The 17,575-nt window shown below is 38.8% G+C and overlaps 1 protein-coding gene across 5 annotated transcripts in view; it reads right to left on the reverse strand.

Annotated features, from left to right (window-relative positions):
* Positions 1–942: 942 nt before the first annotated feature.
* Positions 943–17,575, reverse strand: part of PPP1R12A (protein phosphatase 1 regulatory subunit 12A) — a 122,615-nt gene continuing 105,982 nt past the window's right edge. For 3 of the 5 annotated variants that reach the window (XM_077338900.1, XM_077338897.1, XM_077338901.1), the window contains 3 exons: positions 16,137–16,184; positions 12,884–12,934; positions 943–3,106 (listed from right to left, as the gene is read on the reverse strand). In XM_077338900.1, coding sequence (XP_077195015.1) covers positions 3,020–3,106; positions 12,884–12,934; positions 16,137–16,184 — 186 coding nt within the window. In that variant the 3' untranslated portion in view covers positions 943–3,019. Of the gene's footprint in view, positions 3,107–12,883; positions 12,935–13,624; positions 13,656–16,136; positions 16,185–17,575 lie in introns of all 5 variants that reach the window. The other 2 variants (XM_077338899.1, XM_077338898.1) reach the window with 2 other exon arrangements.

Genomic DNA, 17,575 nt, shown 5'->3' on the forward strand with positions numbered 1-17,575 from the left:
TTTCACCACCACCCCCCGTTTTCTTCTGGGGTAGCAAGTTAGGTACCATCTTAATTTCTTTAATTTCCTTCCCCCAAGGAGCCTGAGCTTATCTCTCATTTCTGACTGTGGGTAGCATCTTATTGGTCGATTTAGGTCAACCAGGAAGTTTAAAACAGTAAACATGTTTAAAACAACACTGTCTTGATAGAAGAATGTTCAGATCTCACACATGAACATTCTAGGAAAAGCATTCTGCACACTGCAGCAGTTCATCTGAAACCGGCCATAAAAGATCAAAGATAGTTCACAAAACAGTTGGCACCACACTAATAAATACAAACCTGAAGAATTCAACTCGTCAAGCCACACTTGGATGGTGTCATTATTTCCTATGCAGTGGTTTTATGTATTGTCATTGAATTATAGGGGAAATGGACATTCCCCTCTATCCCAGGACAATTAACATATTATATTTCTGTTATGTAACTTGTTTTGTATCTAATGATTTAAAGCTGCTCTTTATGGATAGCAATGTGTAAGAGAATTCCTACTCCCAATATAGATTTCCATTAACAGTCAAAGGATGGGGGAAGGGGATTCTGTTGTTAGAAGCAGCTTAAACATAGATCTTTAATACATTCAGTCCAGAGAATTCTCTACTGGACTGTACTTGATGCATAATTAAACATTCTTTACCACAGCAGAACATTAAAAAACTGCTTTGCTTGTAACTTCTGCATGCAGACAGATTTATGTAAAATATATAAACATTTTTCAATTTGTTACAGATTGCATAAATATGGCATTTTACTGTTGCATTTACAGATGTGCAAACAAACACAATTTGAATACAATCTCTGAAAAGTATTTTGCATCCAAGTGAAGTAATGAAAAAATGCCCACAAGGTAATTTAAATATTAAACTTACATGTCTAAAATGTTTTCATTAAAATTCACACATTTAAAAGTTTTATTCATTTTATTTGTATATGTCAAAATACATTTTTTGTTTGCAAAATAGTGGGTTTTGCAAGTAGTTTCATGCAGATGCAAGGTCTGCTCAATACTACCAATAAATCAACGCAACACAGTAGCCATTCAGTTTTTAAAGAATAAATAACCTATATATAAAACACTAAAATATTAGATACACATTAATCATTCACAGGCATTCAAAATTTTACCAAATATAATCCACAGTATGCCTAACTGTTCCACAACACTACTTAGCATGTTGCAGCTGCTCAGATGAATCAATTCTCTTCTTTATCTTGTATTAGCTTAAGACCACAAATGATCTCCATCTTCAAACTTGTTACTCATACAGACCAACTGTAACAAGATATCCAGGAACTAACCTTGTACCTTTAAAAATCAATAATCCTGAGCTTGGTAGTAAGAGCAAAACCTTACATCTTCAAAAAACCTCCCTCCCACCCCCAAAAAACACCCAACCCTGAAGAGACTTGTGTCCACCTTAACCCAAATATTCTTTCCCCTCCCCCAAATGAAGAAATTCCCAGCCCCAAGAAGTAGGCAGTAGAACACAATGACCTTTTAAAATGAAGGGGTACAAATTCACATTTAATATAGTATACAATATAATCAATAATACAATAGCTACTACAAGCTTTACAATGTACAATTTATTTTAATGGCTGAACTTTTCAGTGGTTTTTAGGCAATAGTTTGTAGGCCAGTAAGATGGTTCTATTTATTGGGACTGAGTGAAAATATAAAAGCTCTTTGTTTTTTAACAAAAGCTATCTTCACTGGAGTACTTTTAAAAAGGCCACTGAAATGCATAAAATGGTCTGACATAATGGTGGTATCAATTTAGATGCCTCTTCACATGGCAATAGCAGTGCATATAAATGAGTAACAGGTTAGGTCTTTCAAAATGACTTTGATTACTTTGGCTAGCATAAGAGTTTTGGACAGCACTCAAACACAGGTATGTGAAATGTGGTGAATTAATTATGGGTGAACATTACTCAAATGAAAAATGGGAAGGAAAGATAAAAATATTTTTATACTTTAAACATTTTTTTTAAGAGTGGCTCCATTACAGTGTACAATTCCTAAATTCTTTAAGCTTGTAAAAGTTAACGGACTGCATTGAACACTATTCTGGAGCAGTCTAATTTGCTTTAACATGTATTTTGCAGTAGGGAAATATTTTCAAGCATGTCATGTGGTGGTCTGAAAAATCCAAACAATACACATTAATATATACAGCATCACTCAGTACCTGCTAAAATGAATGTGACAGTTACAGGATCTAACATCTTGCACTACAAACCCTTTTTCTTTTTTCTTTTTCTTTTTTAAAAAAGTGACCAATAAAGGCAAAAACCGGAGTCTTAAAATAACCAATCTACTTTCAACTGACTTTTAAAGCATCTTTTATAGGAAATAAATGCATATTGCACAACAGTGAAAGCAATTGTTCCACCAAACCTCAGTTTTGGACTGGCTGGCTGGACAATACAGGCTTAGTTAACTACACAGGTTGTATTTTTAAAGGGGTGTGGTCTCTGTAAATGTAAAGCTGTGAAAACACTGTACAAGGGAGGGAATCTGGTACACAAATAATTAGAAGGGAACACACACAACTCCAAACTTAGATGTAAAAGAAAAAAATTGCAAGATAGAAAAAAAACAGGAACCGTGACACAACAACAAAATAAAGTAACTGTGATAGCAGAAAGCTTTTCTTTTTATGCAAGTGTTTATATGTACAACTAAGGCTTACTGGTTAAATATCTGAGGCTTATCTGGCCTTGAACACTTTCCTTATATGCATTAGCTGTAAACAAGATTTCTCAGTCATTATGTCTTCTCAGCAGCTGCTTTAACACATGAAACAATGATCTTTGTAAAAAATAAAACACCCAGGTAAGAGGGCATTTGGCAGGATATCTGAAAATGACAATCTCCAAGAAATCTTCTCAGGCTTCCAGTGATTGCCATGCTATGGTCCACTGGAGTTTCTAATTATGTGCAATCCCATGATTTGCAGCTGGAATAAACTCTTTTATTTGGAAAGCTTGCTTATAACTCTGATCAAGGCCCCATTTTCATCTTTTAGCCTCTGGTTATCTGCCTTCAGGTCTGGTAGCATCTATCGGAAAACAAAAAAAGTAAAAAGGAATATGATGTTATTTCCAATAACAGAATACCATCCTTTTAACAGAGAAGCCAACTCCCTCCCACCCACCCCTGCAACCTGTACGTGTAAAGCAGTAAAATGTCTGGGAATTTTGAAAACAAAGGAAAGAAATTTTTCAAATATACCCAATACCTGAGGAACTGTTGTAAACTGCTGCACGCTATGCTATCATAACACATGTATCTCTACTTTTCACTAAGAGGTAGGAAAAATAAAAAATATAACACTGAATATAACGTACTCTTATATTTACCACATTACATCATATTATTGCCTCAAATATTTAAACAATTTTAATATGTCTGTTGATAATACATTAAGAGTCTAGTGTTTTTAATGTTATAAAGTCTAACTTGATATCCAAATATCCTGGTAGTCCCACCTAGTGGTTCAGGGAACCTTTGTTGTGGGCCTTGGTATCTATTGTGTAGGAAACTGTTTCTTTCCAAATAATACAGTTTCTTTGTTAACTGCAGAATTTGCGTTCCGCATCTCATATTGCAAAAAGTTAATATATGTGCTAAGAATTTAGGGTGAAGCAGTCTGCAACATTGGGTAAATTTATAATTTTCTTACAGAAAGCCACAACATTTCTATCTTTAAATTCCATACGTGTACCAAATAATACATCTGTATATACTAAGCCAGGGGTAGTCAACCTGTGGTCCTCCAGATGTACATGGACTACAATTCCCATGAGCCCCTGCCAGCAAATGCTGGCAGGGGCTCATGGGAATTGTAGTCCATGGATATCTGGAGGCCCACAGGTTGACTACCCCTGCACTAAGCTATACTTTAAAATCAGTAAAACATAAGAAACTAAAGTACCACATGAAAATAAGAATTGCATATATTTTAACCCATTGCCACCCTCACCCCAAATACAAGGAGAAATAGTGCCCCCACCATGGCTTCAAATTTTTTAGAAATTTTACAACTTTAGATGGGTGTCTTGAAAAGTGTCTTCCAGTGTCTTGAAAAGGCACAGTATACCTAGTTGTGTGCAAAGACACATTACAGAAAAATAAATTACACAGTACATCTTGCATGATGTTCTGTATAATCCTGAGAAGAATAAATCTGTTTAATCCTCACTGAAACAAATGGGACCTGAATAGTCAGTCATCAGTTGCAAAGTAATTCATCAGGCCCAGCAATGACTTTATTGTACTTCTTATCTTAGTTGATGCTGTTGCTGTTCAAAGGCATGTAACAATTCTCACATTTCCTCCAAGAAATTTACAAGATTCCCCAGTTCACATCTACTGAAGCACATGGTCTTTTGATTCTAAAAGTTTTTTAAAGACACTCATTGCATTTCCCCATTCATTTTAATACAAATTCTGTATATAGTCTACTTCTTTCCATTTTCCTTTTTGAATGCAGAAAGCATTTCTTTTCAACCCACCATGTCACTTTGAAATGTATAGGGAATAAAATGTGTAACACCATGTCTACGTTGCATTAAGCTTGAAAGCTTCGGAGAACCCCAATATGCAGTCACTAATGAGGTAGGTATTGTTGTAACAGTGCAAAATATGAAGTGCCAAACATTTTTCAACATCTCCATTTCTAAGTCTTCTGTATAATACTAGCAGCAGTCTATCGAAACACACAATCTGTGTTAGGCCATATCACTTTAGATACAGAAACCATCAGTATGTGCCAACCAAGCACTTTATCAACTCCTCTTGGAAAGCATAAATGATACGGGAGCATTCATATGTTGTAGAATCAAGGTTCTGAACTGGGAGACAAAATGCAATGGGTCCAGTACTGGCATTCCAATGTGCACCAGTCATTCAATAACTACTCTAAACCAGAAGGTACACAGGTAAAAAATAAGTGCAACTATCTGGCCTCAACGTAATGGCATAAGCCCAAGTGAAAGTGCAGGGCTTACACTGGCAGTGTTTGGCTGCACACACCAAGCCATTCAAGGACAGGCAGCTGCCTTTGCCTAACCAAGACTTTTCAAGGCATGTTTTCTGACAACTGCTCCTGGAAAAAAATGTTAAAATAATGTTGTAAATGTGGAAGAAATGAAAATATGTCTATAGCTGATACAAAATGTTGGGTAGATGTGCATGTGTTTTCCTGGGACGTGGGAAGCACATGTTCTTAGTGCATGTGGAGGATGCATCATGTGAGAGAAGGCTACATGACATTTGGAACAGATATGCATCACTAAGAGGACAAGGCAGTAAAAGATGATCTGGTGACATTTTAGATCCCCAGGATGCTAGGAGAATAAGCTTAAAGATGACTGAACTAACAACAAAAGCAAAGCCCAGTCGTTCATATGCCTTATTAAGCCAAATGTCGTACCATTGACAATCCTTGGAAACATTTGTGAAATCTTCCATTACCTCTTCCTTTCATTCCCATTACATACACTAGTACAGACAGGCCTTCCTTTCATATTCATTGGATACATGCAAAAAATATAAACCAATTTGGTTTCAATTGGAAAGGGAAATCAAATTTTCTCGTGCCAGCCTCTTAAATAAGCATGATAACATGCAGAATTTAAAATAGTTTGCATTAGACTAACTAGCAACATTGCAAAACACTAAGCATCAGTCAGGAATTCCTGCATGTAAGTCTCATTTAAAATAAATCACTGCACATTTAGAAATTTATGGATCTGAAAATCTGTGCTTTTTTTCACATGAAGCCAATGCAGAGTGGTAGTTTTACACCCTGTAGTAGTTCAGAGTGAACATGCACAAACATGAAGCATTAGCATTTCAGTGCAGCTGCATCAACTGTAGTTATGATTTCAAATTGTATACAAAATGAGGAAGTTTATATAATCATTCAGCTATCGAGGAATAAACACTGGCAACTTGATCCCTGCAGAAGGAAGCAAAGAGTACTCTGTTGCACTGCTCATTATTTCGGGATTGAAAAAAAGGTATGTTCTAGGAATAGGGCAAGTTACTTAAAATCTGAAACCACTACAGCCTTTCTTCAGGTGTGAGTTTTTGCTTTAAATCATTCTACAACAAAAGGTAGCCAAACAACCTTTCTGCAAAGGTCATTGTTTAATTTCTTAAAGTCATAATGTAGCTTCCCCAATACATATTTATTGCTATAGAAGATAGCAATAGTTCAACCAGATATAGTTGAATCAAATGATATAGCCATTGCTGTACTAGAAATCAAAGTGATGCCCTGATTGCAGACACACAGCAAGCAGGCAAAACTATCAAGAGTTTGAAAAGGTATTTTGACAAAGTCCACTAAACTCACAGCTTCAAATCTGACAGGATATCCAAGAGCAGAGAGCACAGGTCATGATCAGAGATGAGAGAATCAGTCCAGGACACAGGCTGCAAGGCCAGTGATTAACAGACAGATTGTTCCATACTGCCATTCACTAATTTCCTGCTTTTATTCATTATGCTAAGCACCTGCCAGCCACCTCAGCCCTGCTCCTGTAAACACTCTTCCTCATTGTTGATGCGGAGCTGGAACTGTGCTGCCAACCAGACTACTGCACCTTCTATCTTGCAGTTATCTTCTTATCTTCCTTATATGCTGTCCCTGAGGCTCCGGTAACAGGTTAACTGGCTGGCAGAAGACTCCCTGTTACCAACTCAGGGCTGAGGCACCATTGTACTTGGCTGCAGATTTATGTTTGGCTCTTTTCCTACAGTGCCTCTGGGTCAAGTCTGCTCATTGCCTCTTTCTTAGAGGAGCCATCGGCATCACTTTGCTCTGCTGGAGCTGACTGGCCCATGACACTGTAGCAGAAAACAAACTGCTACTTTCCTGGCTGCTTGGAGTAAGGTACAAGGTACACTTGTCTGCCCAGCTGTTCCACCACTGTTTATAATGTTCATGCCACCAATGTGGTATCCTGAACAAGTGGTTCAAATGATATCTTTGACACTGAAAATCTCTGAAACATTTACCTTAAGAGTACTTTCAATTCTAGAGAGTCACAGGTCATTCTGGATTTTCACCAATATAACGTATAAATATTAATTCTGCTCCATTTACAGCACTGCCTCAGACAGAGTTAATGACAAACCCTGCAGCTGAAGCATTTCCATTCTAAATTAAACAGTTTAACAGTTTCCTAACTAGTCATTGGGACTTGGTCCTTGGCTTTGCATTACTTTTTACTGGGCCGTGATAAAGAAAATGAATGATTTTGAATATTTGATGAAAGAAATAACATTCCTTTGCAGTATGAAGTAGAATGCTGATGCCAGAGGCCCCCACTTAGAATTTATTGGTAAATTTATATTCATCCTGAAATACTCCTTTTCCACTAAGTGAAATTAAATGAATGCGATTCAGATAATAGTTAATCCTTTTGGAATGCCTCAGCTTTCTATGTATATCTAAGGAAAGAAAAAAGTACTGAACTGTGGTAGGTGTTGCGTTCAAGTTAACATTCCAGAAAGTTAAAATGCACTGATTTAACACTACCACCACCAAAATGATACTCTAACCACTATTTGCAAGTTCGATACAATGGCCTGGTTTTAGCCAGTAATGATTTTTACTCTCATTTGCTGCTAACCCAATCTAAAAATAGTCTCCTTATTAATCAAACTGTACCATCAAGTTCTTTATCGTAAGTTGGAACTGGAATACTGTATACCATGCATGTAAGCCACACTTCCAATATTAAAGCAACAAGCCAGTCTGCAGACACTCAAGCATTAATAGGGAGATGCAGGCCTAGCTGATGCTTGACACCAGTTTGGGTCCAAGAAAAGAGAGGAAAAGAGGGAAATTACAAGTCCACAGAACAGAAGTCCCTACAGGTGCCTGAGAGCTTGGTAACCACTCTGGTCAAGGCCCTATTCTCAGCCAGCAATCGCTCATTTAAATGCCTCAAAGCCTGAACGTGCTTTACTTGACAGGATTTCTGCAGGAATCAAAGAAACAGGAACAAACATGAAAGAAATTGCAAGTGTGCCATGTTGAAAAGGTATCACAGGTGAGGAGAACTAAAAGAAAAAAAGAGAGATGTAAAGAGAAGATCCTTTTCTTAGCAGCAGATAAGGAAAGCAAGTAAACAGCAGAGTTACTCCCACTGCTAACCATCACACACTTGTATCCCTAATATGGCATGAGAGCAAGCAAGAATAGACATTAAAAGATAACACTCACATGGAGTTGCACCATTATTTCTCCACCTACATCAACATAACATTTGCTAAACTGAAAAGAGGCCTATGATCTCCCAAAAGGTCAGGTCTGACAGTCTTAGGAAGTTACTGAACAAAACTTGGTTCCTAAACTAGGGATGGGCACAGATCCAGTTCAGATCAAGATGTTCCTGAACCAAACTCCCAAACTGAACCAAAAGCCTCAAAATGAAGCTGCTGGCATGTTTTTCTTCTCCCCACTTACAAGGAGGGGAAGGCAAAATGGACTGCTGAAATGACTGGCAACCATTTAAACCTAACAGCTGATGGACGGCTGTTGGGTTTAAATGGCTTGAACCCCAGCTGCTTGCTCAGCTGTTGGGTTTAAATGGCTTGAACCCCAGAACTGGACAAAACTCTGGAAATGATTGGAGGAGGTGCCATATTCATGATGAATTTGGGCGCATGAACCAATTTGTTCCCATCTGTATTTCAAACTTCTCAGGCAGCATTCATAGTTAGGAAGGCCTTTGACTGTTTTTGGTAGCTGTGCAGCTGCACTCTGGCAAGGAACAGGCCACTATTTTGTATTTTCAAACATTCTCATTAGGTTACTCTAGGGGGGGGGAGCACAAGGATCCCACTGCAGGAAGGTGTGATAGTGCCATGCCACTATCCCACCATCGTGGGGTGTAGACATGCCCTGTATTGCTCTGCAGTACCATGAAGCTGAAAAGGGCATTTTGTGATCCTGCAGGGATACCACAGGTGTGGGGGAGGCTCAAAAGCCTGGTTCTTCCCTTACACACAGGCCTGCCCTGGCTGGGCCTCTGCTAGCTACTGTGGCACAACAGGGAACGAGGGAGAATCTGCATTCCCTTGCTGCGGGCCATCCGAGGCACTGATTCAGGCCAGGGCCAGGGCCGGGATGGTGACTTTGTCGTGCATACACGAGGACTAGCCCTGCTGTGCTGCTACCACCAGCCCAGCCTTTCTGTCCCATGCATGATCAGTCATTGTGGCATCCCTCTCTCGACTTCACCTACTTCACAGGGTTGTAGTGAGGATCAAAAGGCAGAAAAAATACCAGCTAATTAAAAGGAAAAATGTAAGCGCTATCATTTTGCTGTTTAAATTGAATTTCAAGTAGAATGGTGAACTATAAGCAACATAAGCTTCAGACTTGTTATATCCCTCATTCAGTTGCAAGTGTCTCTATAAAAGTTACTTCTCACCCTACATCTCACACTGCATTCAGCTTCTCCCAAAGCTTCCACTGTGAAATCCCTGTAAGGAATGGGGATTTGGCTCATCTTCCAGCAAGCTATTTTGCTTTGTTTTGGGAAATTATCAGCTTCTGGGCCATTTGGGAGTAAATGCTGTTGTGGGAATAACATGAGTGCACTCACTGAGTGATCCTATTTATGTAGCCTTCATGCTATGTGAGGGGAAGTGCCTCATCCCTCTGTGGTACTGCATGAGGTGATATACACAATAAACATTCAAATCACAGGAGGATTAAAAGAAGGATTTTGTGTAAGGCACTCAGTAAATAGTTACTATGCTTTCACTGTTATGATCACTTTGCACTACCACAGGGGACAGCACAGTGTCTTATCAGACCACAGAGTGGGTGTGAAGAGTTAGATTTAGTAGCCTATGAAGCACTGGTCTTCTCACACGATTCTTTCCGTGTGTTTACATCAATGGCTTAGTATCTGATAAACATGGCCAGAGAGAATCATACATCTGCTTTGCAAATATTTTCCAGTGCAACACCCGAAGGAATACAGCTCCTGCTGTAGTCAAGTGTTCATATTTGTGTAATAGACAACAATTCTAGCCATTTGACATCATGCTTGTATCAAAAACTATCCAGTGAAAGATACTGCATACACCTTTCTACAACGAAGCTCAAAATGTGGGTCCTTTCTGAACTCACGGGTTCTTTATTATTATTATTATTATTATTATTATTATTATTATTATTATTATTATTATTATTATTTAGATTTATTTCCCACCACTCCCCGGGTCACAATAGTTTTTATAAATAGTCTTTATAAAAAAACACATGTTCTTTCAATACCCTAAGAGTATAGCATTTTCCCTTGTAATAGGTCCTCAGAAAAAGAGTAAAATGATGCCTTAGTTCAAATGAAAATATAAAAGAACTTTGGGAAGAAAAACAGTGTTGCACTTACCTGTAGTTGCTCCTGTGCACACATGCACAGGCAAGCTACCTTAAGATTTTTAGTTTGCTTAGTGACAGAGCCAGAGTGGCTCCTCCAATCAGAGCCATCAAGGCCACTTCCCACCTAATGGGAGGAGTCCCTCTCCTTCTCTCAGTTCTCTTTGGCTGTTGCTATGAGTCAATGTAAATATTTAAGTAGTTCACAGTGGAGCGGGTGGGAAGGATGTATATTTCTTAAGGTGGCGTTAACAGCATGTGACAATCAGGCAGGAAATGATCTTGAAACTCTGACTGGAGGAGACCTTCTGGCTCTGTTACTAAGCTAATTTTTAAAAATTCAGTGGCTGACCTACATGCTCATGCAGTACCCACATGGGACTACAGAGGACAACAACAATGAAACAAAGAATACACAGTGGTCCCCAACCTTTTTCAGGCTGGTGACTCGGGGGGTTGGGAAAGGGAGGCCTGGGGATCGGGGGGTGGGGAGGGAGGCGCGGGCGCCAGTAGGCGCAAACGTGCAGGTGCAGAGCTGCCGCACCTGCATGTTTGCGCCCAACGGTGCGCCGGTGCCCATGCCTCCCTCCCCCCCATCACAGCCCGGTACTGAGGGCTCCACGGCTCACACTGCAGCCTGAACCAATCCAAGTTTCAATCAAAGGTCTTATCTCATATCAACAAGTCCTTATGTAATAGCAAAAGCAATAATCAGTCCCTTGGTTTCTGAACTGTAGAACTATGAATACAAGATCTGATGCTTTGGAAGCAGAACAAATCAGCTCTACAAGAAAGCATCTATTTACTGTACAGTCTTACTTTCTCACTGTGTGATATAGTATCATCTAGACTGTGTGATACAGTGTCATCTAGAAGTAGTTCCAACAGAATCTCACATTCAGAATCTGAACAATAAGCAAAGCCACTCTGTTCTGAACTGACATCCTATAACCGAATACATTTTATCATGTATCTTTCCATACATGATAATAACAGTTGATGGCAATGTCACTGAAATATGTTCTGTTGCTATAATCATAGGATATAATAGAAAGAGCCACAGATACAGTCTCATTGACTGAAAATGTTTGTCCCGATACCCAAATAGGACTTTAAATAAATGTTTCTGCCTAATAAAAGAATTACAATTACAGATTGCAACTTTTGTCTCACATTGAAGTAAAATATTTAAACGTGAAAATTGAATTGAGTTCTTTACATCATGTCCTGTAACATTTGTCTATATGATGATCTATCCAGGGTTTACGTGTTGAGTTTTGCCTGTGGTATGGGTTTAGTCTTCAGGAGCCCAGACCTATTTTTGAAGAATTAAAATTTCTTATAGTGAAACATAACCGGTCCCTTGAAACATTTAGGAAGGAATCTATTCCAGGGAGCATTTGGTGAAGGATGATTTTTGCTGCCAGTAAATACGACTAATTTTGCTGATCTTGGGTATGTAAAATATGAATGTTCTTCTACTTTGTAGTAAACTATGTCTCTTAATCTGTTTTAATGTTGTTAACTGAATTATTATTTACGTCTTTGCAACCTAGTTGTTTCACTGTTCAACAGTTTGAGCCCAAGAAGGTAAGACAGGATAGAAATCTTTTAAATAAATTAAACTTTCACAACAAAGAGAAAATATATGTCTTTACTACCATACTATTACATGAAAAATGTTCTATATCATACTTGCTCTAAATCATCAGCTTTCCTAGAGTAATTTACTCTTTCATTCCAGATAGACAAGTAAAAAAGCACCACACTGACTTGATAGAATCATATTAGTCAAGAGCATCTGTTATGATTGCTTTCTTTAAGTATTTGAAAGCCTGTCACTTGGAGGAGGGCACAGAGTGGTTCTTATTGCCAGCAGAGGATAGGACCTGCATTAACAGATGTAAACAACACATAGAACAGAACTGGCTAGAGAAAAAGTTTTCTTAATCAAACTAGTTTAGCAGTGGAATAGGCCTAAGGAGGGTGGTGAGCTCCCCTTCACTGGCAGTCTTCAAGTAGCAGCTGGACAGGTACTTATCATGGATGCTTTAGGGTGATTTTAGATTGAGCTGGAGGCTGCACTAGATGGCCTGTATGGCCCCTTCCAACTTTATGGTTCTATCTGACCAAACTTCAAAAGCAAGAGAAAACCCTTCTCATAGAACCACCTTGTAGCAGACTGTGCTCATGTAAATTAACTTTTAAAGTCCAATATGGGACCATCTTTCACAACAGCAGTATTATTTTGGCCATCCTAACCATAGCTCCTCTGGGAGCTCATGACTATTTAAAAATCCTTCAAAATTCAGAAGTGATATTCCATAATTTGATGCAAAATTAAAATACATGGACTTGGGAATTTCTATATTGTAGCATACGATCAATGCCACCTCCCTAAATTTGTTAAAATTAATGCACACTTACTTTGAGTTCCTCTTCCATTTCAGATATTCGCCTTTCTAGAGCTCTTCGTTCCTACAGCAAAGTACTTGCATTAATTTTTTGCACAGATACCCCAGCATTTGAGGGTATTTAATTTAAACACAGTGAATCAAGTGCAATTTCAAAATTTCAAGATTAAACAACCATAAGCACAGTGGAGACAAGAGGTTGCGAGGCCAGTGATGTGTAAAAAAACCCAAAACAACCTTTCCATTTGGAATCAAGACAACAGAACATAAAATTCTACCAAAACAATCCATCTTTAGATAAAGCTGAACAGGCAATAGGTTTTATAAAGTTGGTTGGTGATTTCTCCTTTAGCTAGATTTGTGATAATTGAACATATAGGAAATGCAGATAAAATACTGACCGCCTGAATAAAAAAGGAAACACAAAACAAAAGCTTCCATAAACAGGCAAATGTTAGTTTGCACCCAGTACTACGCCCAAAAATAAATATTATATGTATTACAGTGCATATTCTTTCATCAGACATACTGGACAACAAGATTATAGCTTGTCTTGCATGATGTTATGACAAACGCAGTGGCTCTCGTTAATAAAGCAGGTTTGGTAGCTATTATTTTACATTCATATATTTTTAAAGAGTGAAAGACAAAAGCAGATCACTTCAATGTGTACATTAACATCTGCATTCAATGGTGTTATGCAATACAGCAAGCAGCATTAACTAAGGTGTGTAAAACTCTGGTTAGATCATACCGCCCTGTAGATACTGACTCTTGTCGGTCACCTTTCAGATACAAACCATTTGAATTTAGTTTAATTGTAGTTAAGTGACTTCATAGGCATATTTTCCAGTCACATGGCTCAGAGGCAACAAACAAACCATGATATGGCTTATGCACAGTTTGTGTCCCAAGCATACAAGAAAATTGTGCTTTGTAGTGACAGTATATGTTTTATATTCCTTCAAATTCAATTCAAATTCAAGTTTTATATTCCTTGTCTGCCTCCCACCAGAATCCCCAGGTACTGTTCATCAAGCCATTGTCTGATGATTCAGATGCAAAGGAAAGCCACAGGTTTTCCAGATTATAATACACAGCTTCAAACTACTATTTGAGATTCTTGCTTGGCATCTATCTTCAGGTTTGATGTTTTGGAAAGAATGGCAACGCAGTATGCATAAACTGTGGTTTGTCATTACAACTGAACTAACTTGAAAGAGTTTAGTTCAGTCATAATTCCTGTGGTAATTCTCAAATTTATTTCCACCACCCGCACACACCACTAAAAATTAGATTTCTGGAAAATATGTTGACATGTAACAATGTTCAGTTAAGAAACAGTGAGTTAACTGTCATAAACCAGAGGCTAAAATCTTCACTAAAACAAACTGAAACCAAATTTGGGACAACATTTATTATTGCTCTTATGTTAACACATGTTACACACCCACAAGTAAGTGGGTGGTCATGTGGGACAGGGCTTTTTTCTATTGTTACAGGTTACAAAGTAAAAAACCCGACAATAAAACCTCACATAAAACACAGTGATCTTAATATAGGGCACTTCAACTATGCAATACCCCTCTCCACATGTGCCAAATGTGCTAAATTTCTGGTGACGATAGAAGGTGCTGTTAAGTTGTAGCCAACTTATGGCAAGCCAGTAGGATTTGAAAGGCAAGATACATTGCCTGCCTTTACATTGTAACCGTGGACTTTCTCAGTGGTCTCCCTTCCAAGTGCTAACCAGAGATGGCCCTGGATGCTCCTGGAGACAACTGGAATATGCTCTATATATTTTTATGTATGTATGTATGTATGTATGTATGTATGTATGTATGTATGTATGTATGTATGTATGTATGTATGTATGTATGTATGTATGTATGTATGTATGTATGTATGTATGTATGTATCTATCTATCTATCTATCTATCTATCTATCTATCTATCTATCTATCTATCTATCTATCTATCTATCTATCTATCTATCTATCTATCTATCTATCTATCTATCTATCTATCTATCTTATTACCCACTACTCCCAAACCAGTTCATGGCGGGTTACAACTTGTCCATATAAAAAACCCAATAAACCCCATTAAAACCCAATAAAACAATTCAGACATAACATACAATAAAATCAGATTCCTAAAAACCATGGTGGTCTTCAACCCCCTAGTGATGGCCAGGTGTTCAGAGGATAGGTAGGGTGCTAGTAGCCATGCCTGGCGAAGATGAAAGAATGCCTGGCAAGTTACCTTCTTGACCTGTGCCTCTAGAGTTAATGAGGAATCAATGGTCATTAGTCATGGTCACCTATAGCAAATGAAGTCTGATTCATATAAGCAGCTGGATTACCAATATAGTATAGTATAAAATTGTGTAAGAATCCCTGCAAAACATCAAAGATGGAGCAGTCTATGTAGTGGGAAACAATGTATTCTTCACTAATTACTGTCTAAGCCATTAAGTCTTTTGCATTTAAGGCTGTTCAGAATTCTGAAACATGAGGACATTACATCTAATCCATAAAAGGCAATCTTACTAATGGAGATCACTATAATCTAGACTGGACTATTGCAAAGCGTTCTACTTGGGGCTACCTAGAAAATAGTTTGGAGACTGTTTGCAGAATGCTGTGGCTAGACTGCTGGTTATTTCAGCAATTACATTGTCTACTGTTCAGCTGCCAAGCCCAATTCAAGTGCTTGGTTTTGATCTTTAAAGCCCCACATAGCTTGAGACTGGGGTACCTAAAGGACTCGATTCTGCCCTATGTTCCTGTTGGGAATTAAGATCACAGGGAGATCCTCCTGACTGTTCCATCAATTAATGAAGCTTATTTGATGGGGCCTTTTTAGTGGCAGCCCCATGATCATAGAACATCTTGGGCAATGAAGACAATTTTATTTAGGACCACATTTAGTTAGGTTTAGTAGCAGCACTGAGTTGTGATTTTAAAAATAAGTTTTTGTGTTTTTAATGTATTTTATTTTATCTATGTTGTAAGCTCCTTGGTCTCTATATAAAACCAGATAATTAATAAATATTTTAAATAAAGTAAGGCAAAGATAAAGGTATCCCCTGTGCAAGCACCGAGTCATGTCTGACTCTTAGGGTGACACCCTCTAGCGTTTTCTTGGCAGACTCAATGCAGGGTGGTTTGGCATTCCCTTCCCCAGTCATTACAGTTTTTTATTTAAATAAAATAAATTCAGTCTGTTTCACAAGAGGGTCAGAGTCATAGGAAAGAACTTACCCTTTTTTCCATTTCTAGCAGAGACCTGTCAGCAAATCTTTCTTGTCTCTGGAAAAGAAAAATTGATGACACGCAGGGTCAAGTACAGCAAGAGGAGTCATAATGAAAATATGATTAAAAACACTTTATTTTTGAAATATGACTAGTATAATAATATGCTAATCAAAAGATAATATTGCTGTACTATTACTACCTTAACCTGTAAGTTTCAAACATGGACAGAGCTCTCTTTTGAAGATTATCTTACAAGTCTAAGCTCGCAGAAGTATGCTTTATCAACTTCTGCAGTATGAAGAACCAACCACAGTAGGATAGACTAAATTCTTTTGACTAAATTGTAAGAAACAGAAGCCTATGTGGAAGATGCTAACAATGTTCAACCACTATAAGCGGAAAATTTTTACTAATAACAACCACCAATTATGGCTCATCTGCTTTCCATGCATAAGGTTTCATTTCATTCCCCAGCACCTTTGGGACCCATTATGCACGGGGGTTTTAGCGCACATTCGGGGTCGAATGGCGGCGACTAAAATCACCGATAACGCACGGAGCCAGCTGCAACCGGCCGCAGCTTCGGTGCATGCCACCGAAAAAGCCGCGTCAGTGAAACGCGGAAGAAAGCGCAGCTTTCGGGTGACCGGGGCGCAACCAGAAGTGGCGCCCGGATCGCCGCGTGCATAATCGGTTACTCTGGGTTTTGCCGCCGTCGCGCCCCGTACATAACCGGTATGCGTCGCGTCTTCCCCCTCCGCGTTTTCCATGTGACCCGAAATCGCCGTTTCGGCGGCCGTGCATAATGGGCCTGGGAAGGACCTATACCTTGGATCCTGGAGAGTCGCTGTAAGCCAGAGCAGTAAATACTGCCCTTGACAGACCTGTATATATTTATGTACTTATTACATTTCTATACCACCCTCTCAGCAAGCTAACAGAGTGGTCTACATCATAGTCTCAGTGTAATACAGCACCATCTGTCCTCTGCTCAGACTTAATATAGGATTTTGCAATTGAGACATAAAGTAAGAGGGCTCCAGTGCCAACAGCAACACAAAGTAACCACTCAGACAAAATTAGGGTTTCTACATAACTGGGGGGGGGGGGACTCTGCAGGAATATGATACTGTGGAAGAAAAATACCCATTTACACTATACTACCTCTAATGGCGTAAGAGGCACTGACGATACACCAACAAGCATGGAATACTCAAAGTAGTTGGGAGTCAAAGTCAGCCCATGCAGAAATGCCTATTAACTGTGTATATATGTGCATAAGTTGCCAACCTCCAGATGGAGCCTGCGGATCTCCTAGAATTACACCTGTTCTCCAGGACAAACAGCTGCTTTTAGAGTTATGACATTATAGCCTGCTGAGGTCCCTCCCCTGCCCTCTCCAGGCTACACCTCCTAACCTCCAGGAATTTCCCAGCCCACAGTTG

Source organism: Paroedura picta, chromosome 5 (genome assembly GCF_049243985.1).
Source record: "Paroedura picta isolate Pp20150507F chromosome 5, Ppicta_v3.0, whole genome shotgun sequence".
NCBI classification, from domain to species: Eukaryota; Metazoa; Chordata; class Lepidosauria; order Squamata; family Gekkonidae; genus Paroedura; species Paroedura picta.